Source organism: Myxocyprinus asiaticus, chromosome 20 (genome assembly GCF_019703515.2).
Source record: "Myxocyprinus asiaticus isolate MX2 ecotype Aquarium Trade chromosome 20, UBuf_Myxa_2, whole genome shotgun sequence".
Classification (NCBI taxonomy): domain Eukaryota; kingdom Metazoa; phylum Chordata; class Actinopteri; order Cypriniformes; family Catostomidae; genus Myxocyprinus; species Myxocyprinus asiaticus.
In genome coordinates this window covers 1,436,152-1,463,749 of record NC_059363.1, presented here as the reverse complement: position 1 = coordinate 1,463,749, position 27,598 = coordinate 1,436,152, and the positions used below count along the sequence as shown (strand labels likewise).

The 27,598-nt window shown below is 37.8% G+C and overlaps 3 protein-coding genes across 3 annotated transcripts in view; 2 read left to right on the top strand and 1 right to left on the bottom strand.

The window, feature by feature from the left end:
• LOC127410763 (pleckstrin homology domain-containing family G member 3-like) overlaps positions 1–5,540 on the top strand; it is a 78,982-nt gene extending 73,442 nt beyond the window's left edge. The window contains exons 17-18 of the mRNA XM_051645980.1: positions 1,456–2,917; positions 3,586–5,540. Coding sequence (XP_051501940.1) covers positions 1,456–2,917; positions 3,586–4,142 — 2,019 coding nt within the window. The 3' untranslated portion in view covers positions 4,143–5,540. The remainder of the gene's footprint in view (positions 1–1,455; positions 2,918–3,585) is intronic.
• A 1,043-nt stretch (positions 5,541–6,583) lies between these two features.
• On the top strand, positions 6,584–20,746 carry LOC127410754 (neuroglobin-like). The gene is made up of 5 exons (XM_051645975.1): positions 6,584–6,895; positions 13,095–13,202; positions 18,390–18,510; positions 19,471–19,551; positions 20,624–20,746. Exons 1-5 carry the CDS (start codon positions 6,714–6,716, stop codon positions 20,744–20,746), a joined length of 615 nt encoding a protein of 204 aa, XP_051501935.1. The 5' UTR covers positions 6,584–6,713.
• On the bottom strand, positions 20,391–26,449 carry LOC127410749 (signal recognition particle 14 kDa protein-like). The gene is made up of 5 exons (XM_051645968.1): positions 26,348–26,449; positions 23,361–23,433; positions 23,103–23,215; positions 22,871–22,903; positions 20,391–21,736 (listed from the first exon to the last, which is right to left on the bottom strand). Exons 1-5 carry the CDS (start codon positions 26,369–26,371, stop codon positions 21,647–21,649), a joined length of 333 nt encoding a protein of 110 aa, XP_051501928.1. The 5' UTR covers positions 26,372–26,449; the 3' UTR covers positions 20,391–21,646.
• Positions 26,450–27,598: the final 1,149 nt, after the last annotated feature.

The window sequence follows — 27,598 nt, the reverse complement described above, 5'->3', positions numbered from 1 at the left end:
ACACTGCCAATACCTGTGATCATTTTCTGGCATGAGAAAAAAAAAACGTTGCTGAACAGGAATTCTTCATGTGAGAGCTTAAATGCTCATCATCTAACCAACCACTTGTTTTATCTCAAATTCTCACTTTTTATTAGCTCTCTCCATAACTCTTAATGAAACATGAAATGCTAATTATGCTTTTTTTCTCCAAATATATTTTTGAGCTTTTGCCACTTTTAAATGTTGACTGATCTCACAGTGAAATCGGAAACAGTAGGTTGACTTTTCTTTAGCTAAAATCGGTCTGTGCTTACCAAAATTGGAACTGCCCTCAGTGGCCAAAGCGGTAAGTGTTGTCGGGCATATGGACAACATATGGAGTTATTTTAAGTGGAACAGGCAGTGAAGAGGAATGCATGTTTTTTTTTTAAACTATACCCCCCAACCCAAATCCCAAACCTAAACCCAACTATCAGTGGAGTAAAAATGTAATGTTAGAGGGGGAAAATGCAACCTTTGAATCGCGCTTGTCACTGATTATGTGAACGCGATTACTTCCTGGTTTCAGCACGGTATACAAACCTGGGTCTCCCACGCTGCTGACGTGACGCACATCAGGTCATTCCACAGGTGAAGATTAACATGCTGGAGCTGATGCAAACATGTCTGATAGCAGATGGCGCTTGTCAGTAAGTCGGCATAATCTGGCCAATCCTAGGGTACCGGAAGTATCTGAAATAACAGGCCAACCTCCCGTGTGACCATGTTGTTTTATTGACTGTGTAAAGGAAGAAATTATTAGGGGAAGAGAGAGAAAGAATAGGTTAGGGGAACAATATCAGGTAGGTTCAAACCTGCATCTCCCGGATGAGCACCAAGGTTAAACTTAATAGGACCAATGTATGCTAGTCACTAGACCACGCCACCAACCCTAAGATTTTAGTTTCCAATCTTCTCTAATTCTCTACTGTACCATGTGTGGTTGCATCTCAAAAGCACCACCCGTGTAGTAACAGGCAGATAAGCTCTTCACAAATGGTCAAACATTGGTCCTGCGGGGACTACTGTGTTTTGGGCAAACTAAGACAAATCATGTTCACTTACTCGCACATTCTTGCATGCATCCACATGTCTTGTTGAGAATTGCTGTGAAAAGTGAATGCTAAATCCATCTTTGCATAAGGTTGCACATGTACATATTGTCCTGAAAAACTGCAGGAATGGTGTTATGCTAAGTATTTACTGATATTGACTAATCGTAAATCAGTGTAGAGGAAAACAAGGACTGAAAATACAAATTGCAGTTGTCTCTTAAAGCTAGATACTGCATATTACACTCATCATTTCTGACTGGTCACTTTGCCAATTAGGAAATATTGAATGAGGTTATCTTTTATATCCTGTTTGCTACAATCTGATAACATAATTCTTCCTGCAGTAATGTCTCATTACAATCCATTTTCCACTTTTTAGAGTTCTGCTGGGCAAAACAGTTCACAGAGGGTCTCCTCTCCAGGAGTGAACCAATCACTGAACTATCCAGAGACACATGGGACAATAATTTCAAGATGCCACACAGATCTAGAGATAGTGGACCTCCTCAATGGAGGAAGAGAAACTGAAGAGGAAATGGAGGACAGTGTTGGTTTCTCAACCTATATTGGACTAGAAACACAAGTAAGAGAAGATGAAGAGAAGACTCCATCCAGCAGGGACCTCCTAGAAGGTACAGAAGACATGGTGGTAGACGAGGGAGTTCCAGCACCTTATGGCCTCTTGCCTTCATCTGTGCTGGACAATACAAATAAGGTATCTGAGCAGTTTACCTGTAGCCTCTCACGAAAAAGCAGTCTGGGAGCAGGTAGATCATGTGACTTGGGCTACCCATCTTCTCGGTCAGAAAGTAGAAGGAGCAGTATGCTCAGCTGTAGCACAGAGCCGCAGGAGAAAGACAAAGCCCAAGACTTGGGAAGGTCCACTCCAGAACTGTCAACAGAGACGGTTCCAGACAGCCCATTCAAACCAGACCAAAGACCTCAAAGGATACAAGATACCCTCACCAAAAAGGACCGAATGCTCATCCATAAGATTAGATGTTATTACGAACACGCAGAGCACCAGGACGCCAGCTTTGCTGTTAAACGAAGAGAAAGTCTCTCGTACATTCCTGCAGGACTAGTCCGCAATCTGAGTCAACAGCTCAATGACCTTATGCCAGAAGAAGATCTGGTTTTACACAGGAGAGCGTCTACGATCACACGGCCAACCTCATGGGATGTTTTTAATTTGCCTGGCTTGGACAGTGACACAAAGTCCATAGTTAACAGCTCCAAGTTTCAAGCTCAGAATGGAGATGAAGTGCTTCCTAAAGCTGAGGATTTCCAGCCCACAGCTAATATGGTTAAGGTGTGGCAAGACCAGGAAGTGGAGATGATTGGGGCTTTAAGACAACCTCAGGACTCTCTCAAAACTACAGAGAATTCCCAAATGTCTACACCTGATCAGAAGAAGAAAGCAGAAACCAGCAAAGCCAGCTCTGATAATGGACTCGGAGAACCTCTTCTAATGTTGGAAGAGTCTGATGAAAGCTCTACCCTCTCCACTCTTTCCCCATTCAACAGCAGCTTAGGAAAGGACAAGAGGCAAGAGTTTGAGACCTTTCCAAACCAAGATCACAAGTTCTATAAGCACAACAAAGTCAACCATGCTCCTCTACCCAAAATCATCTCACTGAGGTCTGCCAATGAGGAAAACCTCATCCTGCATGAAATGGACAATATGAAAAATAAAGTGTTCCAGTTGGCTAGACAGTACAGTCAGCGTATCAAAAACAACAGACCTGTAGTAAAACAAAGGCCCAAGGTCTCGGAGAGCCATTTTATGCCCAACAACTTGTCCTCTGTAATGGAGGAAAGACCTCCTGGGAAAGACAAAGGTGGGTGTAGTACCTGAATAGCCCATTATTTCAAGTTCTAAGTGTACTACCTTTGTTCTTATTTTTTCTTGGCAGATACTTTCTTATCCAAAGTAACTACACTTTGAAGGGGACAATCTCCCAACCTGAGGTTAAGTGTCTTGGAGAATGGTACAGCAAAACTTTTGGTAGCATGTGGAGCGAAGCTTTCACAAGCCCTTGCATTTTTCCTCTATGTCCTTGTGATGCACCAACCCCTTTAAAATCAATCTTAAACTCTAGTTTGTAGGTAGCCTTTGAGCACTTGTATACAAGAGTTTATGCTGCATTTGAGAACCCTGCGAATGCATTGATTCGTTGGGTATGGTGCATTAGATTGATGGTGAGGGAAAATGCAAAGGTTTATGAAAGCGATGCTTCATCATGCAGCCAAAAGTTGAGAACATTTCAACTTTTGCCACAACGCACTCTGACGTAGGCATCTGTTTATCAATGAGCATCTCAGAGAGTCGGGTCCAGTTGTGCTTTCAGAAATTCGCTGTGTTTGCTCTTGAATTCAAACTGACACTGCTCTTTACACACCTTCCACTGCATATCTATCCATCAAATGCCCCGTTGGAGCCTTCTTAGTGTGTTGGTGCCCTTATTTTTTAAAACACACTCTTAACCCACTGCTCTTTTGTGCGCAGGCATCCCTGACAGGATACTGTCACTGGCCTTGAATGAGCAGGATGTTGTGCAGGACTCTAAGACTTCTGGTCCATCCTCCAGCCTCTGTTCTCCTGGAAGTCCTCAGATGCCATACATCTGCAGATTAAACATACTGAGACCACAAAGTCCAGCACACACTGAAAGCTTCCACTGGCCAGATGTCAAGGAGTTGCGCTCCAAATATAACAACCTAGAGACCGAACTCACTCCCTCCTATCCTTTGCCAGTCAGCTGTAGCAGCTCTTATCCAGAGAGGATGCTGGAACATGGACTGGAGAGGTCCAGAGCTCCACATACCTTGTCTTGTTCATCCCCCTTCAGTGACGTCACATTCCCGAGCCCTACAACCACAGATTCAACAACCTCTTCTAGCAAGACCCTTGTAAATGAAGGTGCACTTTCACCTCGTAAAGTTAGTTCTCTTGATCGTGTTCCGGGGGCACCACACACACATGCAAAACCGAATAGCTGCTATGACACTGGTCAAGCTACCCTGCCCAATGACAATAACTTAATTGTAGTTGAGGGTAAGTAGGACCATGCAAGAAAAGAGTGGTCTTGCAACAGAAAGAGTAGACAATGAGAATCAGCTAAGGTCGGATGTCGTTTTGCAATCCGAATTCGCAATGATGGACAGCAGAGCAAAAGACTTGAAGTTCTGTGCATGGGTCGACGCAGGTCATCCACCCTGTTTGTTTGAAAAACCTGAGAATGGTCAACACAGTTTGGTTAAAAACCTGCTGGAGAAATTCTTACATATGAGGCTCACAACTGAATATTTTATATTGCATTCATTCAGAACCTTAAATAGTTTTCAGATACCATTCTGTGCTCTAAAATGTTTGATGTTTGGCAACTGTTTTAGAGGAATAGCATGTGTTTAGTCTTACGCAGGTGCGTTTTTGGTGTCTTAAAATGCCAGTTGTGAGTTCTATGTCGTCCAAACCCGCTGAAAAAGGGATACCTGTGGACTTCAGAATGTATTTATAAAATTGCGTTCATGTAAATATACAGTAGACTTTTCCTACATTATTTTGCGTGTGCCTCTTTGAACTGACGATATGGAGACAAATTACGACTGCGGTACTGTAATGTTTTGAATTGTTCATGCATTTTTCCTTTCAGTAATTTTAAAATAAGCCTCAAGGGAGAACTTACAATAGTTCAATGCACTGCAAGGAAAGCATTAAGGTACAAATGATGCACAAATGACATTTACTTGGTACTGAAAAATTGGTCACATTATCACAAAAGAGCACTGCAATATTACATACAATCTACTAGTTTTTGTGCATTAAGCCAAAGAGTTACTAGTGTATTTTGATAGACACTGTCTTGCATAACTGTTTGTATTTGAGCTAGAGGAAAGAGGGTTATCTCATAAAGACATCATTCCACTCTTATGTGAAAAATGGACATTATAATCAGATCAAACCCAATCAATGAAAAAAACCAAGGAAGACTGATGTCTTTGCCAGCCTGGAATGTTTTCAGCAGCATGTGTACCATTTTAAATGGATTGAATGTCCGTAGTAAAATCTACATTCTGCTTTAGAATCTTTACATTGAATTGTTGCTGATTTGTTATGTGTTTAAAGGTCAAATATGAGGTCATTATACTTGACGGACACCAAATGATTTGAGGAGCATATTAATGGACACACAGAATGTGTGAATTGGGTAAATAGTCTTTGATATTGGGAGATATTGTAAGCTAGCTTTGTTTTTGTATTTTTGCCCATTGGTATGGGACTTATCTCCAGGTATGATGACACTGTAATCTTGTATATTTATCTTTATTTATTTGAAATGGTGTAAATAGTATGCACAATTCCTTTGTAAAAACAGCCCACTTATTTCATATTTTTTCTCTCCGATTACATTAAACAAAGCTTTCAACACTATAATCATAATAATTTCTTCTTGTTGTCCTTTATGTATATTTTGTTCACAATGTTCCTGTCATTTCTGCTGGTCAGTGGACCAAAACACACACTCTGTCTCTCTCTGTATGTTTTATAATGACTCTACATGACTGGGGGGCATATTACAGTTTAATTCGTTTCTGCACTTTTTAATTAGTCTTGAGTACATACCATAGTAACATAACCGATATGATTAATGACTTTTCTCGAAGGGGCAGAAAAACAGCTTTAATTCTGAATTAAGGATCAAACAAGCACTGTATAAATGAATGAATAAGCCAAGTCATATGAATACCTTACTGGAGTTTTAAGTTTGTTATATGCTGCAAAGTGGCTCTCTGAAAAATGTATATTTTTTTTACATTCTAAAAGGAAAATTGTTAGAATAGTCTTTTGGAAACACTTTCTCATTGTTCATCAAACAATGCATTAGTGTATTTTTAATGCATACTTAATACTAAATTATACATCATAAAAGTTCATATTTTTATCCACATTTATAATGCATTACCATGCATCCTGATTCACTCGCTGCATCATTTAAAGACGAATGTATTAAAACACATGATCATCTTGACATGCTATACCATTTTTTTTTCTCAAGTGCAACAATGCATTATCTTCTTAAACATGCATCATAGCTTTTGCATGTATTTACGAGAATGTAGAACTAAATATAAGGTGCATTATGAAAGCATTACATTGCACCGATAAACTTTTACACATACTGTCTTCATTCAAATGCAACCAAAACGTATATAATAATATAATGTGTAACTGATATTGCAATGTATATATATGCATGCATATACTGTATAAATAAAGATAAGTATATGCATATATACAAAGCTGTATGTAGTGTTACAGACTTTAGCTTAGTTGGCAATTAAATGAAACATCTAAATGATTGTTCGTTTGTTAGTGCAAGACACGTGTCTTGTGCATTAGGAACTGATTTTGATATTGATGATTATGATGATGTTGAACTCCTCCCCTCCTGATGAGCAGCTTTCAGGTAGAGAGTCTCTCACTAAAGCTCAGATGTTGGACAGTCATGATGGAGAGCCAGAGCGACTCCCTGCGCGCATACGAGTAGAGACACGAGTAATCATAACCATCTGACTGCAAACGACCCCAGCAGTGGTTTATCTCCCAGCGGAGGAACGTTTATTCCTGTAAGGATGGGTTGCGCCATATCAGGGTCTGGTTTGACACCGAGAGCACCGGAGAAGAGAGACAGAGACACGGAGAATGAGGGTGACGCTCCGGCGCATCTCAGCGAACATCAGATCCACATGATCAAAGACTCGTGGAGAGTTATCCAGGAGGACATCGCCAAAGTGGGAATCATCATGTTTGTCAGGTGAGAAGAATACAAGAGATATTAAATCACTGCATTTATCTCTTATTCTAGATGTCAGTTGTACACTATAATGGTAGTTAATCGATTACACCTGCCGATGTTTCATTTCAGCTCAAAAACTCATTTTTTAACAAGGTACTGACTTTGCTGACTGTCCAGTTTGACGAAACAACAGTATTAGGACAGACTGGGGCAAGTTGTCACTCAGTAAATACGTCTCATACTATTTTACAAATGTCGACCCCTATATCGGGGCACGTTGTCTCAGTATTTGTGGTTAAAGGCATAGTTCACCCAAGAATGAAAATTCTGTCATCATTTACTCACCCTCATGCCATCCCAGATGTGTGTGACTTTCTTTCTTCTGCAGAACACAAATTAAGATTTTTAGAAGAATATTTCAGCTCTGTAGGTCCATACAATGCAAGTGAATGGTGACCAGAACTCAGAAGGTCCTAAAAGCACATAAAGTCAGCATACAATTAATCCATAAGACTCCAGTGGTTTGATCCATGTCTTCAGAAGAGATATGATAGGTGTGGGTGAGAAACAGATCAATACTTAAGTCCTTTTTTACTATAAATCTCCACCTTTGACTTGCCCCAACCACTAGGTGGCGATATGCAAGAAGAATGCAAATTGCCAAAAAACAAAAGAAGAATGTGAAAGTGAATGTGGAGATTTATAGTGAAAAAGGACTTTAATATTGATCTGTTTCTCAGCCGCACCTATCATATTTCTTTTGAAGAGATGGATTAAACCACTGAAGTCGTATGGATTACTTTTATGCTGCTTTTATGTGCTTTTTGGAGCTTGGAAGTTTTGGTCACCATTCACTTGCATTGTATGGACCAACAGAGCAGAAATGTTCTTCAAAAAATCTTCATTTGTGTATTGCATTAGAAAGAAAGTCATACACATCTGGGATGGCATGAGGATGAGTAAATGATGACAGAACTTTTATTTTTGTGTGAACTATCCCTTTAAGTCTAGAAAGAAGTTTTAACAACTTGCCCTGACCTGACATTTATGAACAATGCTCTTGCACTGAGAACACAATTTTGTAGTGTCTCAAAAATGATATGCATAAACATAGTTTCAAAGCAACATGTACATAATAAATAAAAGCCCACAGCTCTTGCAAAATGATTTTAACATATATACTTTTGTTAAAAAAAACACGAATAAATAAATAACATGCTTCATCTTGCACAAAGACAGAAAATAAAACATGCAAAGCATGCCATGAACTAGAAATCTTCTGCCCAGTTTCAGTTAACCAAACAAAAAAATATTCAAATATTTATTCCCAATGCAAATGGTTTATGTCAAGCTAATATGAAGTAATATGAACATGGGAGGATTGAGTAACACTGGTGATAGGGAAAGTTAATCTTTTTGAGGATAGGTCTTCAGTACATATGCTATAAGCAAGAGTGTGATGTCGTTAAAGATATATTAGCAGATCAGGCAGATTGAGTTTTTCCTCTTGGATACGATTAATGCATCTCTGCTTATCAAAAACTAGAATGTGTGACTCAAAAGCCGATACTGTGCAAACGATAAAGCTGAATCGGGTAAAAAACAAAAAGTGATTTCAAAGCAACTCTCTTATCTGAAGAGAGCTGATGTTCTATTTTTATCCATGCTAACATCAGGTGTACCACAGGTATTGTGTGAGTCAGACACACTCTTTTGTGTTATGCTAAAAAATATACAGAGTCATAGACGTTCTATATAACAGCATGCATATATCTGCTGTTTTACAAAAATATATAATTTTGTCTATATAACAGGAACATTTGTGCATTATTAAATGATCCAGAAATCTATTAGAAATGCGATTCAAACCGACAATGACTTGAGTACACCTTTTCTTTGATATATGTGTTCTGAAATTTGGCTTAATTCTTTAGACACAAAACTCGTTCACACACACATGCATCACCTTCTATATATCACTGAGCACAATGTCCATTAAATGTTTTGTGTTCACCACAATGAAGCATCATTTTGTGCTCTTCCCTCTCATCCTCTATCAGTATTAATGGATAAACAAAAGCAGTAATGTAGCAGGACAATTCATTTGTCAGCAAAGAGAACATTTGCTGCTAATGGAACAGGCTGATTTGTGAAATAGCTGTTTATGAAACATATAAGAATGCTGCAGCTGTCTGCATTTGTGTGTGGAAAAACAGATTTATCAAAATGAAGATACGGCAGAAAAGATGGCAAATGAAAAACCATATTGTGTCATGAACACTTTTGGAAAAGTCTCACATTTTACAAAAGTGACCTCAATATGTGTGCAGGAGTAAAACACTTTTCCTCACTTATACAGTAATCCCAAAAAGTATTTGTTTACTTCAAAAACATTTCTGAGTGTCAGTATGAAAGCAAGTGTGATCTGCGTTTCTTGAATGCTGCTGGAGCTTTTCTCAGAGCTAATTTGTGCTTAATGACTTTAATCAACTGGTGTCTTGGTGATTTTTAATGAATGAAGTCAGTTCCCCTCAAGTTCTCAAGTTTAAGTTCGTGTCTGCGAGGAAAGACTGTAATCCAGGTTTCATTAGAATCTGTCCTGCTGTGGCATATGCTGCTTTACAGATCAGAGAAAGTCATTAGAGATATACATACTGTCATCAATTACTCACCCTCATGTTGTTCCAAACCCAATTGACTTTCTTTCCTCTGTGGAACACAAAAGGAGATGTTTGGCAGAATGTTAGCCTCAGTCACCTTTCAGTTTCATTGCATATTTTTTACCATATAAAGCAAGTGAGACTCATTCTACCTAACAGCTCTTTCTGCAGCCTCATGATCTCAAATTATGGCAACATTTTTGCAAAATGATATTATGCGGTTCAATACACATATTGCTGCAATTCCATGGTGAAGTGTCCACTGTGTGGCGCTAAAAGCGAGTTAAATGTTCTCCAAAAGAGACCGAGTTTTAAATCAACAAAACTGACCTCCCAACCCTAAACCTTAATTGAAGAATTTTCAGTAGTTGCAAAATGTCATTTTGTGGTGCTTCTATGACACTTCGGGTTCACGTGTGGACTCAGGCGTGCTCTTCAGGACTCGTACCCCGCTCCTTTACATCACAAGTGCAATGTTCTATCAGTTGAGCTACCGTGCATTTTGCTCACACTCGAACAAGCTTGTAAATGTAGTTGATCATGTAATGCAAATGTTAAAATGAGTCATGCACTATAGTAAAAGTGTGTAGATGGCATAAGATACGATTTTTGTGTGCAATAATGTAGGTATAGTAACGTGATTCTGTGAGACCAGGTTGTCCTTTTGTGTTCCAAAGATGATAAAAAAGGCATATAGGTTTGGAGCAACATGAGGGTTAAAGTATTTTGGGTTCTCTATTTCTTCAAAGGTCACACCCAAACCTCTTCATACTGTAAGAGTGAGAACTCTCTCTCATAATCAACAAAAACAGCCGAAACTCTCTTGACCTGAACTCAGAATGATTCACTTGAGCTTAACAATCAGGCTATAAATTTATGCACTCAATTAAACCACTCTCCTCCTGAGGAGCATCTTCATCCTCTTCCGTTCTGATTCTCTTGGACGTGTTTGTCACTTTGGAGATCTTCAGCGATCGCCTGATGATCTCAGTGATGGTCAGAACAGGGCTTTACAAGTCTGTGCTTTCACAGTTTTATTACAGGTCCTGTTGACAGAGCTCAACTCTTCATTCATGTCTGCTTTCATCTGTACTGTCCATGACAAGTCGAACAGATTTGTGGATCAACATCCATGCATGTTAGCTCTGGAACTACGTTCTCATCAACAAATCAGATATTAAACTTTGGGCTTGAATAGAGAGCAACAGTCTGGTTCCAGAAGTAAAAATGCCATTTGTTTTGTCCATAGGCTCTATTGGGTTTTCAACAACATTTTTAACATAATTCCCTCTGATTTAAGGGTTGGTCAATGGTTAGGGTTAGGTTTAGGGTTAGAACTGTGCTTGTTGCACCAACTGAAGATGTTTATCTAGGAGCCCATCCTGCTTGGCAATATAAAATCTTTCTTTCTCTGCCAGGATCTTCCTGAATAACTGTCTTTCCATCGATGATGTAGGTCAGACAATCGTCACATCTCAAAAAGCGTGATGGTTTCCTAGACAACAACAGACCATCACTGATTACTCTCTAACATCTCAGATCGGGTGTTTGGCCCCGTAATGTCTGGAAAATCAGGAACATCATCAACAATGGCTCTCAGTCAGGCTCGTGCCAGGCAGCACTAAACATTCTCCTTTTATTCTTCCTTAGAATTTCTGCAGTTATTTCAGCCTGAACCGCTTAACATACTCCATTCAACTTTATTTTGATCATTTCAGCCTTACGTGTATTTTTGGTTAAACTCTGCACTTTTTAACACTTAATACAATCTCATTGTCTTAATCTGTTAGATCTAACAGATAATGATGGCCTCATTTTAATGTTTAGTGTCTTATAATTGGTCTTTACACTGTAAAGTGACTATGGCTAAATTCGAATTCACATACTTCAATATTATTACTATTTCTGCCATTTAAAGCTGCACGGTTGCGACTTCGGCTTACAATTTCGACTTCATACCTCGCAGTTGAGACTTTACATCTAACAGATAAGACTTTAAATCTCATAATTGTGACTTTTTATCTCGCAACTGCAACTTTATTTCTCATAATTTGTACGTTTATACTGCGACATTATATTTCACAATTGTGACTATCTCACAGTTTCGACTTTATCTTGGAATTGCAACTTTATATTTCACAATTGTGACTTTATCTTGGAATTGCAACTTTATATCTCACAATTGTGACTTTATTTTGGAATTGCGACTTTATATCTCACAATTGTGATTTTATCTTGGAATTGCGACTATCTCGGAATTGCGACTATATCTCAAAATTGTGACTTTATCTCGGAATTGCGACTTTATATTTTGGATTTGCAACTTTATATCTCAACAATTTCGACATTATCTTGGAATTGCAACTTTATATCTCAGAATTGCGACTATATTTCACAATTTCAACTTTATCTCGGAATTGCGACTTTATATCTCGGAATTTGCAACTTTATATCTCACAATTGTGACTTTATCTCAACAATTTCGACATTATTTTGGAATTGCGACTTTATATCTCGGAATTGCGACTATATTTCATAATTTCAACTTTATCTCGGAATTGCGACTTTATATCTCACAATTGTAACTTTATCTCGGAACTGCGACTTTATATTTTGGATTTGCAACTTTATATCTCAACAATTTCGACATTATCTTGGAATTGCAACTTTATATCTCGGAATTGCGACTATATCTCACAATTTCAACTTTATCTCGGAATTGTGACTTTACATCTCGGAATTGTGACTTTATATCTTGGAATTGCGACTTTATATCTCACAATTGTAACTTTATCTCGGAATTTGCAACTTTATATCTCAGAATTGTGACTTTTTATCTCAACAATTTCGACATTATCTCGGAATTGCGACTGTATCTGGGAATTGCGACTTCTTATCGCACAACTGCGACTTTATTTCTTGTAATTGCGACTTTATATCAAATTTTGACTATTTTTCACAATTTCAACTATATATCTCACAACTGGGTCTTTATATCTCACAAATGTGATTTTTATATTGCAATTGCAAATGTATTTATCACAATTTTATCTTTATATCTTGGAACTGCAAATTTACATATCACAATTTCAACTTTTTAAATCGCAAATGTGTCTATATCTGTGTATCTCACAATTGTTACCAAAACTTACCTAACACTTCCTATCTTACTTAAAACTTAACTAACACTATTCCTTTGCGACCTTATTTTCATAATCTTGTTGGCAATTCTTTGTTTTGTTTTAGTACTTCAATATGTATTCTCTACAGCTGCTGAATGATCTATCACAACCCAATCACACACTTGAAACTCTTGTAAAACTCTTTGGCAAGAAAGTGTGTGAAAAGAATGCAAATGTAATTGTTGCAGCTCCAAAACAGTTTATAGCTAACACAATAGGTGATGGCACTAATATGCTGTTGATGTGAACTAAAAGGAATGGAGCTATTTCAAAGAGTTTCCACGCTTTAAGAGAGTTTAAGAGATGCATTTGTGCTTATGCAAACATTATTGCATTGTTCTTCTACCTGCTGAATGTCTGTTGTCTTGGCAACAGGTTATTTGAGACTCATCCGGAGTGTAAAGACGTCTTCTTCCTCTTTCGGGATGTGGAGGATCTGGAGAGTTTACGCACCAGCAGGGAGCTTCGTGCCCACGGCCTGCGGTTAGTATTCTAGTATACAAACACCTGTCCGCTTGATCCTGACCAGCATAATGTCAGACATTTAGACTCCATACACACTTCACAGTGGTCAAGGGTTGTGAATCAAACCTGAATCAAGCACTGCATCTGCTTAGACACTTAATCTGCTGACTGCAGTGTGTTTTTAGTTTCATTACAATTCTATTGGCACCAAATGCTCAACTCTGATGGTTGACAAAAAAGCATTGTCAGCAGATTCAATTAAGCATGATTGAGCTGTTATTTATTATTATTATTTATTTATTTATTTATTTATTTTTTAATGAAAATTCTGTCATTATTTTCTCACCCTCATTTCATTCCAAACCCATATGACTTTCCTTCTTCTGTGGAACACATAGGAGAACTTTTTAAGAATCTTCTCACAGCTGTTTTCCATATAACAACAATTGACAGTGTCCACATCTGTCACTCCAAAAAGGACAAAAAAAAAAAAAAAAGCATCATTAAAAAGTAGGATCATACAAGTAGCCCATTGAGAGCAACATCAGCGAATATTTTCAGTGAATAAGGACTTAAATTTCAGTTTGTTTCTCACACAAAGCTATAGAAAAGCCTCAGAAGACTTGAAATATTTAGCAGAAGTCATAGGCAACATTTATGATATTTCATGGTGCTCTTCTGTCCTTTTCAGAGCTTGACAGATGCCGTCTCTCATATTCTCACTGCTAATTATTTCTGGTGTCATTGTCAAGTTCATGAAATCAATTCAACCTTTTATAAATATATAAAGGCTTTAGTAGGACTCCTCTAAAGCAGGGATTCATTTCTCCCTGCTCATTAAAAACATGAACTACTGCGGCACATGGTTTATCTGGGCAGTGATATAAGAAGCTTTTGTTTCAAGAACTTCTTTCATTTGCACACCAGGATGATTGAATCTCACAGCACCGTAGAGAGCAAAGCACATGACGTGAGTGATTGTAGAGCCCTCATTAGTGTGTCATTATAGCAATTAGTCGCTCAGTAAGGGACGTGTCACTTTGACTGACGTCCACAATACGTGACATGACCGAAAGCTTTGAATCCAATGTTTTTGCTATTGTTCTGTACACCTGCTTGAAAGTAAAATTACCATGTTCATCTATTACTAACAAAACAATACTCCATGGTAACTCCATTGTTTGTTGGACATGTACCATTGAAATACCATAGTATTGTATAAGAACCTTGGAGTACCATGAGAGTATATCTATGACATCATCTTTTTTCTTCTTCTTTTTTTTGTTGTTGTCCAGCTCTCTTAATAAATTAATGTAAAAATGCAATTCAAACAGACGTTGACTTCAATACATCTCAGTTCAATTCCTGAATTAATTTTCATATTTGTTTGTGGGCCTTAAAGTAAAAAAATGTCTATTGTTAGTGCAAGACGCTCTGAGATTGTAGCAAAAAATAAATAAATTAAAAATTATATAAATGCTGAAATTCTTGTGTAAAACAACTTTTGAGTAGTTTAGCTTAATCTTATAATTTTATCATTTGTCTCTTTAAAATTGATTAATTAAAATGTCAAAAATATGTTTGCAAACATTTTGATTGATTGTGATATTTAACTACTTTGTATTTTATGGTTACACCATTAAACATTTTAAGAGTCATTTAATTGAATTTTTTGTTGCAAATGGTTAGTTTGAAATCAAAAACATACAGTTAAAAAAAAAAACCCCAAAAAAAACATTTGTTGGCTCAATGACCATAACGTAAAAAAATGTACAAATGGATAACAGCTTTACTTAATTTTTATAATTGTGTACAACACAAAATATCAATTTCAAGGTGAACTTAGAGAGTTATATAGAGTAAATGAATAATCGTGAGTTCCTTGAACTTCTATAGCTTGCAAATGCATAAAATTAAGATTTTAAGTAATACTAACTCAAACAATCAAGTGCAGAACTGAGGTTGTGGGGAATACCAATAAGCTCTTGCATTTTTAATAATTTAAGTATGTTTGTTTGGTCAAAAGGAACTTATTGCTGCATTTAATTAGTTGTTATAAGAATTCAAATAGATTTTAGCCACTTTTAGTATTATCCATGCTATTTTACTGTAAATAGCTGTTCATGTAAATCGTGTAAAGTCACCATTAGGGTGATTAGTGTTTCATTAGTGGTCAACTGTTCAATTAATGTTATTTTCCTTGCACCTGTGAATATCTATAGTGTAAGTTCAGCTTTACATGCACAATCAAGTTTAATGCCTGACCTCAGTTATTATTTTCTTTAGAGGCAAGTAAATTAAGTAGAAACAGTGATGTAAATGCTCATTTGAAACAATGTGCTATTACAGGGGTTCCCAAGGGGGACGGTACAGTCCCCCAGGGGGTGCTGAGAGCAAATTAGTAGAGAGGGGGGCGTTAGTTTACAAATGGGGGGGCGTTTATCAGCCATAATAATCAAATCGATCGTCAAGTCCCTCTTTGCTTTAAAATGTTTATCTAGACTTGGAGTATATCAGTTGGTTCATCTGATTCTGAAGTCTAGTGATGCATCTGAAGTATCTGGTTTAGCAGCGTCAAATACACAAGTGGAGGCACAACGTCGGCTAATGCACCTGTATGACTCTGTAGATGGATACGGCTCAATGGACAGAGCAGCTCTTAAAGCTTGAGCTCTTAAACTCTCAGTGAGCAGCGGAAACCATTTGAATTCGGCACAGAATTCTACATTACCACGGTCTACTGTTTATAGTTACAAAAATGTTTATAATTACAAAAAATGCCATAGTTTGTTTTATAGAAATCATGTTACATCTAACCACAGTAGTGAAGATCCATGCTGCCATGTGCTTACTATGATCTTGTTACAAAAGCACTGTTAAAACTATAAAAATAAATAATTAACGAATACAGTAACATTTTCAAAAAACAAATGTAAAATATATTAACAAGAGGGAATGAAGTAGGGGGGCGTTCATCAAAAAATGTTTGAGAACCACTGTGCTATTAGTTGTTAATCTTATTTGTGTGACATAACTTTTAAGTAAATAAAGCTGAATAACACAGGTTTTCTAGTTGTGCTGACAAAAAATGACCATAAGTTGAATTTACTTAAAAAATATATGTAGCAATTTTGCATCACACTTTTTAAGTAAATCCAACACATGATTTTTTTTCAGTGTGTGAAATCAACTTGAATGCATTTATACACAAACTAGATTTTTTTTTAAGATTTCTCTTCATCGCTATATAAAAAAAATATAATCGTCATTGTACAGAACAATGGGAGTCCTATATATTTTACCATATTATTATCCTCAGTTACCATTACTGTACCAGGGTACCACCCTGGTACTTTTTTGTAATGTATGCACTTAGAAACGAATGTAAATTAGACTAAATGGCCTATTTTTTCATATGGCCATATTTTTTACATATAGCAGTGAAATATGAACCAATACAGCTTTCTGATGTTAGATACAGTATGTTAAGAGCCACTACAAAATTGTAGCATGATATTGTTGATTATTTCTACTGCTAACACACCCACACTCCAAACTAATCCAATGCATTTGTGCCGCTGTTGTGCTGATGAGTGCACGCAGCCTTTAAGTGTCTCCCCCGTTGAAATTCCCATAAGAGCAATTAATCCAGGACTTGATTTAATCAGAGGTTTGCTGTCAGATGTGCCAGCAGGATTAGAGCAGTGTACCACCGCTCTCATGCTGACACAAAAGTTCAAGTGGCTCTTGAGTGGCGCGGTGAACGCGGCCCGTGGGACTCAACGGGAATGTGACCGCGTGTGCGTTTGTAATTGAGGTTGCGGGTTGCGTGGGCTTCTTCACAGAATGCAGAGACAAACACACTGACCTGCCCGCGGGCATGCGCTCAATTTAGACCTGTGACAGAGCCAACACCCCCCACCCCCCCGCCCACCCCCGCAAGATGCAGAAATGGGCGGCTGCCCATGTTGCCCATGCCTACCTCCACCACTGATTTCAACAGAACTTTCATTATGTTTTTCTGTTGTAGGCTAACATGAAATGTTACATTTTAGCCTACTTCATCTTGCATCAGTGGATTCATCCATTGGGTTAAAGACCTTTGTTTTTGATACATTTCAGTGACCTTTTTTTATCTGTACATAATCTTGTAAATTTTTGCAAATTACGCTTTTGCACCAAATGACTGTCTTTTACGCTTTGAACAAAGAAAAAGCAGATTATTCAGTTATTCACGATTGGAAAAAGTCTAATTATCATTTATTAAAATTTGCATCTCAACAATTCTGCACTGCAGAGTGTTTAAGCATCGTAAGCATTTCCCCACAAATGACAACAAAGCATATCTATCATACTGGGAACTGTTGAGCATGACTTTTTATCAAGTTACTGTACACAAAAATAGACAACACTAGCCTAAAAATTAATTCAATAAAGTTTGTATGCCATTGTAATTAGTTGTTTATTATTCATAATTCATCCAGCCCATTTTCTTGTTGAACGAGATTGCCGAATTGAACAAACAACTTGCCTCCTTGTCTCGTTTATAGTTGCTCAGCAGATGCTCGTTATTGATGACTGATTCATGCATTTTGTTTGCGAAACAAGTGGTACCAGTACATTCAATTCCTTCATGAATGGGACGTTGTTATCTCGTTTAGACTCAAACAACCCACTCGAACTTCAGTGAAGGAGCGTATTCATTCAGCGGGTGAAACCAATGATACACTCCTTAACAGCCTCGAATGCAATTGGCTCATGCTAAAGTCAGTCTCACAGGCATAAAAAGCCACCAAAGCAGTCTTGCGCTTCAAGTGTGGGCCGGTCAAAACGTGTGACGGGCATGGTTCCGCGGGCCGGTCAAAGAATTTCAAAGGGCCGTGTTCAGCCCCCAGGCTGTAGTTTGGAGACCCCTGCACTAACCTAGCCCTTTACCTAACCGGAACCATGACTGGAAGCAACGCCCCCTTTTGGAGTTGGCACAACCCCATTTTGGGGTAACCCCGCCGTCTTTTGGAGAGTCCACCTTGAAGCTACTGTATACCTACTTGGAAAAAGTGCGGGAAAAAAATCGGTGCACCGTTTCTTCCTATTACAGGCCTACGTGAATTTAATCGAAGCACAAGTGTGATGTTTAGCGCACAGTTATCAGACATATAGGCATGTATTGTATTTTTGAGATGATGTGTTGATTGTGTTGTACAGGGTGATGTCATTCATCGAAAAGAGTGTGGCGAGACTCGATCAGTTAGAGCGTTTACAGACGCTGGCACTGGAACTGGGCAAAAGTCATTACCGCTACAACGCGCCTCCAAAGTATTATGGGGTAAGTACCATTAAAACATTATTTGCGTTGATGTATTATTTTATAGCCACCAGGTCTTGTGTCATCAACTATTGCCAGCCAATGCAGTTCAATGAAGAGGCCAAACTGGCCGTCACATGCTGGATCAATTGCTAAGGTTTGACTGTACATGCATGAAGTCCTGCAGGAGAGCATTGCAGTAGTCCAGTCTAGATATGACAAGAAGATGTGTAGCATGCTCAGATAGGAAAGATCTGATCTTCCTAATGTTGTACTGCATGATTGCACTGTCTTTGCAATGTGGTCCTTGAAGTTCAATTGATTGTCAAAAAAGGACCCCAAGATTTCTAGTCATCTTGGATATTATAATCGTTGACGAGTCTAGCCGAATAGTGAAGTTATGTTGTATAGCTGGGCTCACTGGAACGAGAAGTTCCGAATCTGCTAGGTTGAGTTGGAGGTGGTGTTTCTTCATCTAGCATGAGATGTCTACCAGACAGGCTGAGATTCTTGCAGCTACCGTACGATTGTCAGGCTGGAGGTTTGAGGATGTGATTCAATACAATATTCTGTTTTCAATACAAGTTAAACTCAATCACCAGCATTTGTGGCATAATGTGGATTACCAGTTTGAAGTTTTAAGTCCAATATCCATGATTGCACAGGCAAATCTTTACTGAAGAATGATAGGAAATATACAGTGCATGTGATAAACCAAAAGGGGTACAAAGTGCACAAAAAAATTAAAAGTAAACGTTTCAACTGTTGGGGACTATCATAAGTGCCGCCACATAAAGAGTTAATCAACACAAACCATTTATACATACTGCAATGATTGAGTTCCAGTGAGATTAATGCTAGAAATATGACAGATATTCATGTTTGCTCAGCTGATAGAAATGGCAAATTACTTATTAATATAAATTGATTCCCTGAGTGTGCAAATATTTGTCGTTGTTTATTTTGTGTGTTCTCTTTTAGTATGTTGGAGCGGAGTTCATTTGTGCTGTGCAGCCGATTTTGAAGGACCAATGGACACCTGAACTGGAACAGGCATGGAAGGTAGTTTATGAGATATTTCAGTGTTGAGCAAAAATTGAAAGCTACACTGTATGAGCAGAAAACATGGCTTTCAAAAAGTATTCACCCAGTTGAACCTCCAAGTTGAACATTTCTTCCAGAGGTTTGAGGTTGTGTCTCATGGCTTCTTTCAGACTCCAGCTGTGATGTAATTGGTGTTTCTCAGAAGTGGCTTGTAGCTGGCCTTTTTTTCTAGTTTCTAACATTTTAACAAAGCGCTGAGTGACTCCAGCCAGGTCTCCTAAGCAACCAAATTGACCCGGTTGCTAGGGAGGGTAGAGTCACATGGGGTAACCTCCTCGTGGTCGCGATTAGTGGTTCTCGCTCTCAATGGGGCGTGTGGTAAGTTGTGCGTGGATCGTGGAGAGTAGCATGAGCCTCCACATGCTGCGAGTCTCCGCGGTGTCATGCACGACGAGCCACGTGATAAGATGCACGGAATGACGGTCTCAGAAGCGGAGGCAACTGAGACTTGTCCTCCACCACCCGGATTGAGGTGAGTAACCGCACCACCATGAGGACCTACTAAGTAGTGGGAATTGGGCGTTCCAAACTGGGAGAAAAGGGGATATATAACAAAAACAATGAAGCACTGAAACCCTCAGTGTTATAGTTGGCTTCTATTGAGAAGAGTTGCTGAGGTTAAATGTTCTTTTAATCATTTCTGATTGGTAGGAAGGCCTGAGATTGGTTGTGTTTAGGTTGTTCCATGCAAATAATTGACTAGGAAAACTAGGAACGCACCGATGTATCGGCTGCAGATATTTATCGACCAGTTTAAAACCATCGGCATATCAGTAAAAAGCATGAATACGCCAAAATGAAAAACCAATGGTTTATTTAGAATTAATTAGTAATACACTTTGTAAAAACTCTTGAATTAAAATGCACAATCCAGAAATAATAGCCACAATATTATAAATAATTAAGAATTAAAACATCTAAAACCAGCGGTATGATATCCACTAATGCTGCATGATTGATTGGATAAAGATTGAAACTGCAATATGGCCTTGTGTATTTTAGATTTTGATTAAGATTCATTTCTCTTCAGAGTCTGTTCCAGTATGTCACTCGCATCATGAAGGATGGTTATCTTGAAGAAGAGCGGACCAAACGCAACCACACGTTGACGTCCAGCAAAGAACGACCAGACAAGAGGAACACAGCGATTTAAACGTGTCACTCATTCCATATAGACTGAGATGTTCTGTGGTGTGGCTTAGCTGTGTATATAGTGTATTTATTTCTTTAAATTCATTTTGTACAGTACACAAGGTCTAAGTCTGTTTGTTTCATTTTCTAAACCAAGTCTTTTGAATGTCATTCCATGATGTTATTTGAAGGCATAAATACACGATTGTCCTAAAGGGTGACCATCACAAACAAACATTTGAGAAAAACAATTCAATTGAACCAGATTTAATTCTACAGTCAAAGAAATGAAAGTTTGGTATTCTCATTAGGACTAGTGATGCCAAACGCAATAAATGTAACATAAAATGCACTTACAAAGTAAAAGTTCATGTCAAAAAGGGAAGGATGGCAAGACACTCCACTTTGTTCAAGGAGCAACTTTCAAATGAAGAGCATCTTTAAGACTCAAAAATAGACATCTTGTTTTCAATTTTTTTTTTCTCTGAACATGAACAAACAGTGGAGAAATTAAGACGTTTTTAGATATGGGGAGAAAATTCCTGACCACAGTGCCGACTCACCATTTAAAATACATTGTTTAAATCAAAGTTTCATAAAAGAACTTGGCTCATCCTCGATGTCTTAACATCACAAAAAAAACTGAAAACTTTCTGTAAGATGTAATAAATGTAGCAAACAAAAAAAAAGGGTCCAATCTACTTTTCTTGGTTTGGAAAAGTAGACGTCAAATGTTGGCAGATTTTCAGGCAATTCCTAATCGGTCTCTCCGCTGCGGAGCACCACACACTCACGCGATGAATATCAGGTTCCCCATCAGAAGCGCAGCGAGAGCGGATGGGACGGTGGAGTGGCACAGGTGAGTGTTCAATGTCCTGGAGAGTTCCAATTAAACGCACCTTTCTCTCTTTTTCTCCGTTCATCACTGTGTGGCTTTAGTTTTCTTGCTTTTACTCTTTTTGTCTTTCTTTTTCAATCCGTCCATGTGCGCTCGCAACAAGTTAGAATACGCCTGCAAATCGAATAGGAAATATTCTGATTACTGATAAGGACAGGTGCAGAAAGGCGATTTAAACTTTGGTAACACTTTGCAATGAGGTTCTATTTGTTAACATGAGTAAATGCATTAAGTATCATGAACATTTACAGCATTTATTAATCATTGTAATGATGCATTAGCTAATCTTCTCATTTCAAAAATGTATTAGTATATGCTGAATATAACATTAACCAAGACTAATAAGTGCTGCTCATTGTTTGTTCATGTTAACCAGTGTTGAGTGTAATCTGATTACAAAGTAATTAGTTACTGTAATGTAATATACACTACATGTACGACTTGCGTGTGACAATGAACAATGAAACAGACAATGAACTTGTTGAGCAAAAAGTAACAAAATTAATTAGTAATGTGATTATTGGGGTCTGTGTAGCTCAGCGAGTATTGACACTGACTATCACCCCTGGAGTCACGACTTTGAATCCAGGGCGTGCTGAGTGACTCCAGCTAGGTCTCCTAAGCAACCAAATTGGCCCGGTTGCTAGGGAGGGTAGAGTCACATGGGGTAACCTCCTCGTGGTCGTGATTAGTGGTTCTCGCTCTCAATGGGGCGTGTGGTAAGTTGTGTGTGGATCGTGGAGAGTAGCATGAGCCTCCACATGCTGTGAGTCTCCGCGGTGTCATGCACAACGAGTCACGTGATAAGATGCGTGGATTGACGGTCTCAGAAGCGGAGGCAACTGAGACTTGTCCTCCGCCACCTGGATTGAGGCGAGTAACCGCGCCACGACGAGGACCTACTAAGTAGTGGGAATTGGGCATTTCAACATTGGGAGAAAAGGGGATAAAAAAAAAAAATATATAAAGATAAAATGAAAAAGTAATGTGATTATTTTTCATTGAAGTAATTTGTAGTAGATTACTTTGAGTAATTTACCCAACACTGATTTAAAAAAATAAAAATTGACTAAAGTGTTACCAAACATTTGACAAAATCTAGTGTACTGCATCTGTACTTAGTACACAGTTCATACTACATGGCCAAAAACATGATCCAAAATGTCTAATACTTGTAAAAGAAGCTTTATATAACATGGTATAAAGAGAGTTTATGGAAACCAACATCAAATAAGTAATAAAACTTACCATTTGAAATTTTATTACTTCTTTGGTGCTGACCTGAAAGAGAATGTTATATCAGGTTTAATTATACAGCGAATTATATTCGTATGTACATTAGGAGGGCCAAAAATATAAGTTGCATAGCACAAGATGTACAAAAATTATTTCAATGGAGCAACTAAAAAACGAACCAATTAAATTTGCTTTGACACACATGCACTAATCATTTACAAACGATTTTATGAATTATTCTCACCACTGTGCTGACTTTCTTCTTGCCGTCTGAAGCTCTAAGCAGACATTTATTATCAGCTGGTTCAAATGTCTCTGTATGCCCTTTCCTGGGGACCGGCTTTGTTCTGCCATCATCTGCACATTAAAAGCATCCCTTACAATATCAACAATCTACAAACATTCATGGAATGAGAATGCAAACACCTTGCTTAATATATTTTGGACTATGTAGTCCAACCTGGTAGGAGTGAAAAAGTACTGTAATAACAGATGAACATACATTTCTTTAAAGTGAGGACCACACTGCCACTGGTCCTGCATTTCTGGAACAGCCGAGTGAGTTCAGTGAGAAACTGCAGAGAGACAGTTGAATTATTACTGACATCAGGGAAATCAACATTTTAATAGTAGGCTAAAATATACATTTTATTTTACACTATGTCATATTACATGCTACCATGATTAATAACTACATCATCATTAACAATGTGTAATTACAAGCAGGTCAAAAAAATAAATGCACATAGTAATTATTTGTACATTATTGGATGACAGGGCGGGAATTTCTTCTGAAATAGTTTTGCGTGCACTCGCAATAAATTTACCGTGGTTTTACTACAGTTACCATATTTTACCGATGAAATTGTAGTGAAACTATAGTAATAATACAGGAAAACGAAAACTATGATAAAAATCATAATTTTGTGTTTATGGTTTAACTACAAATACCAGTTTAACTATGGTTACTGTAGTAAAACCAAGGTTACTATATAGATACAGTATACAGTGTTAAAACAACGGTTTCCACAAACAAACAAAAAACAACATGCTTAGCCTATTACAGCCATGGTAACAACAATATTACTATAGTAAAACCATGGTTTCTAAAAACTGTCATGGATACTACTATAGTAAAGCCAAAGTTTTTAAACTTACGGCGAGGCAACGCGCCACTAACTTATTGGAGGCATGCACAATTTATTGCGAGGGAACGCAACACTTAAAAAAAAAAAAAAAAAAAAAAAAAAAAAAATGGAACTGTCATGGATACTACTATAGTAAAGCCAAAGTTAACTTATTGCGAGGGAACGCACAATTAATGCGAGGGAACGCAACACTTAAAAAAATGGAACTGTCACGGATACTACTATAGTAAAGCCAAAGTTTTTAACTTATTGCGAGGGAACGCGCCACCAACAACATGCCACTAACTTATGGCGAGGGAACGCGCCACTAACAACTTGCCACTAACTTATGGCGAGGCAATGCGCCGCGAGGCAACACACGGCTAGGCAATGCACCGCTAACTTATGGCAAGGCAATGCGCCACTAACAACGTGCCACTAACTTATGGCGAGGCAATGCGCCGCGAGGCAACACACGGCTAGGCAATGCACCGCTAACTTATGGCAAGGCAATGCGCCACTAACAACGCACCACTAACTTACGGCGAGGGAACGCAACAATTAATGCGAGGGAACGCACAACTTATCGCGAGGGAACGTGCCACTAACTTACGGCGAGGGAACGCGCCACTAACTTATTGGAGGCACGCACAATTTATTGCGAGGGAACGCAACACTTAAAAAAAAAAAAAATGGAACTGTCATGGATACTACTATAGTAAAGCCAAAGTTTTTAACTTATTGCGAGGCAACGCGCCACTAACAACGCGCCACTAACTCAGGGCGAGGCAACACGCCACTAACTCAGGGCGAGGCACGCACAACTTATCGCGAGGGAACGCAACACTAATTTATCGCGAGGGAACGCAACACTAATTGCAGGGGCAAGCACAACTTATTGTCAGGGAACGCAACTAGGGCTGCAACAAATTAATCGATAAAATCGATTATTATCAATAATGGAAATCATCGACAACGAATTTCATTATCGATTAGTTGGATATATGCCACGAGCATGGAGAAGCTCCGTCAGTGACGTCACTTTACAGCCCGGTGGAAAATGTGTTGCATGATTAATCTCATTTGAAAAACGACGGAGACAAGTTGAAGCGGAAAAAACACGACCCAATCTGCCCAGCACACGAGAGCACTTTATAAACACTTCAAAGATCATAGTAAGCATACAGTTTAATGTGGAGCGGTTGCTGCGTCAGGTGCGTTGAAAGAGCGCGTGCTGTTTCATGCGCTTAAGAGTTGTTTCTCTCCAGCACATAACTTACATTTCACTGCTATTTTCTATGTTTTGTAATGTATACGTTATGAATTCAAAATCAGGTGCATATTTCGCAAAACTGTTTGTTTTTACCACAAGCGAGTCTCCGTTAAACCTCACCGAGCACGTGAGCGCGCGCATCCACGTCAATCAAACCGACTGCAATGGAGGAAAGGAGCGCAATCATTTTGATTAAACTGCACAACCGTTTACCGTGCTTTCAGTTTCAATGTAATCAATTGTGCAGCTTTAATTGATGTTAAGCTGAGGTCAAAGTGTGATGTTTCTCACCATGTGAGCGCATGTACTACAGCGAGCACCGGGATGAGACTTTTCAGCGCGAGAGTGAATGTGTTAACAGATGACTGAACTGTATAAAACTGTGCATGCAGAGATGCGAAAAACATACATATCTTCACTAATGTCATCTCCAGCCCTTTATTGCATGGTGGTTACTTCCTGAAACCACAAAAAAATGACCTTTGACCCAAACCCTAAATAAATCTGACCCCACATTGGTTTTGATGATTTGTAACATGTTCTTCACACAAAAAAAAAACATTTGTATAAAATACAGGAAATATAAAAATTTTTATCCGATTAAACTGAATAATCAAATTAATCGATTGTCACAATAACTGTTAGGTGCAACCCCTGATACGCAACAATTATTGCGAGAGAACATGACACTTATTGCAACACTTCTATCGCGAGGGAACGCGAACTATTTCAGAACAAATTCCCGTCCTGTTCTCTATGGGACTCAGTAGTAATATGAACACTGCAACACAGCTGTAGTTCATTTGAATGACGTTTATCAGCCGCTAATGAACTGCAAGTCTGATTAACATTAATAACACGTTTTAAGATGTTATTATTAACATTCCTACTTTAATATTATCCAAAAATGAATGAAATTCAAAAGAGTTATTACCACTAAAAAGTGCAGAAATGAGTGTGAAGCTTTAGCTTGCTAACATGTTTGAACTCCACGCCGCCCGATTAAACACTCAAATCATGAATGTACTGCACAGTATATATAGCTTTATAACGGATAAGCACAGAATATGTGAGATAAAGTGTTCTTACCACGTCGTTCTCTAATAACACCATGTCTTTAATGATGAATGGGCTGCTAACAGTGTGATCATAAGAACACGTGGCGCTCCGCCCCTCTCACCTCTCACCCGCTGCTGCGTCACATGACGTCACCTCAGACAACCAGTCATTTATTTAACCAAATATCGCAATAAAGAACATTTTTAATTTAGATAATGTTAATAATTTATTTAAAAATAAAATAATATTAACAGGCCTAAATAAAACCGAATATTTACATAAGACAAAGATTATTTAGTTTGTATGCCAGACAGGCTGTGGAAATATAGATGACAAACAGACAAAACAGCAAACACAAACAGATAGTTTATTTGAGGTAAAATACAAACACATAAACAGATGCAGTTTAAACACATGAATAAACTATGATGTTATGATTTAAAATAAACAAAGATTGGTGAATACAAAAGATTGTTGTTAATTAAATGCATTTTTAAATTTGCATTTGTTTATACAAATGAATCTGAATACTACATCATATACTAGGAAATCTGCTATAAAAACATTTTTCCTGTTTACAATAAGAAATCTCATGGTAAAGTTTAAATCACAAATATATTCAGATAATAACATCAATGTTCTATAATAGGCTACATTTAATTTACAACCATACAGTTTACAAAAGTTACTTTATTGTGTAAGATATTTGTTTTGTTTTATTTATTTAATGAAATGTAGAGTAGGCCAAAATCGAAATCCCTTTTTAAAATCCTTTGAAAACCTAAATGATCCATAATGTATAGATATACACTTCCCTTCAAAACACTAAGACAGTTTTGCTTTTTAAAGAAATGGATGCTTCTCTTCACCTCGGATGCATTCAATTGATTTAAAAAAAAAAAAAAAAAAAAAAAAATTGGTCATGCTGCAAATTATTACTATTTGATCATTTATTTTAAAATTCAGTTTTAACCTGTAATGTCAAAGCCCCATTTTAAGCAGTAATTAAATCCAGTCTACAAAGCAAATAACATAATCCTTAAGAAAGTATTCTAATGTACTAATTTGGTACTCAAGATAAATGAATACAGCATTTATTTAAGTAGAAACAGTCATTTTAACATTACATTATAAATGTCTTTACTGTACATCTTGATCAATTTAATGCATCCTTGGGGAATACAATGTAACACTTTAAAATAAGGTTACATTAGTTAACATGAACTAACAATGAACAATACTTTTACAGCATTTATTAATCTTGGTTAATGTTCAGTTTAA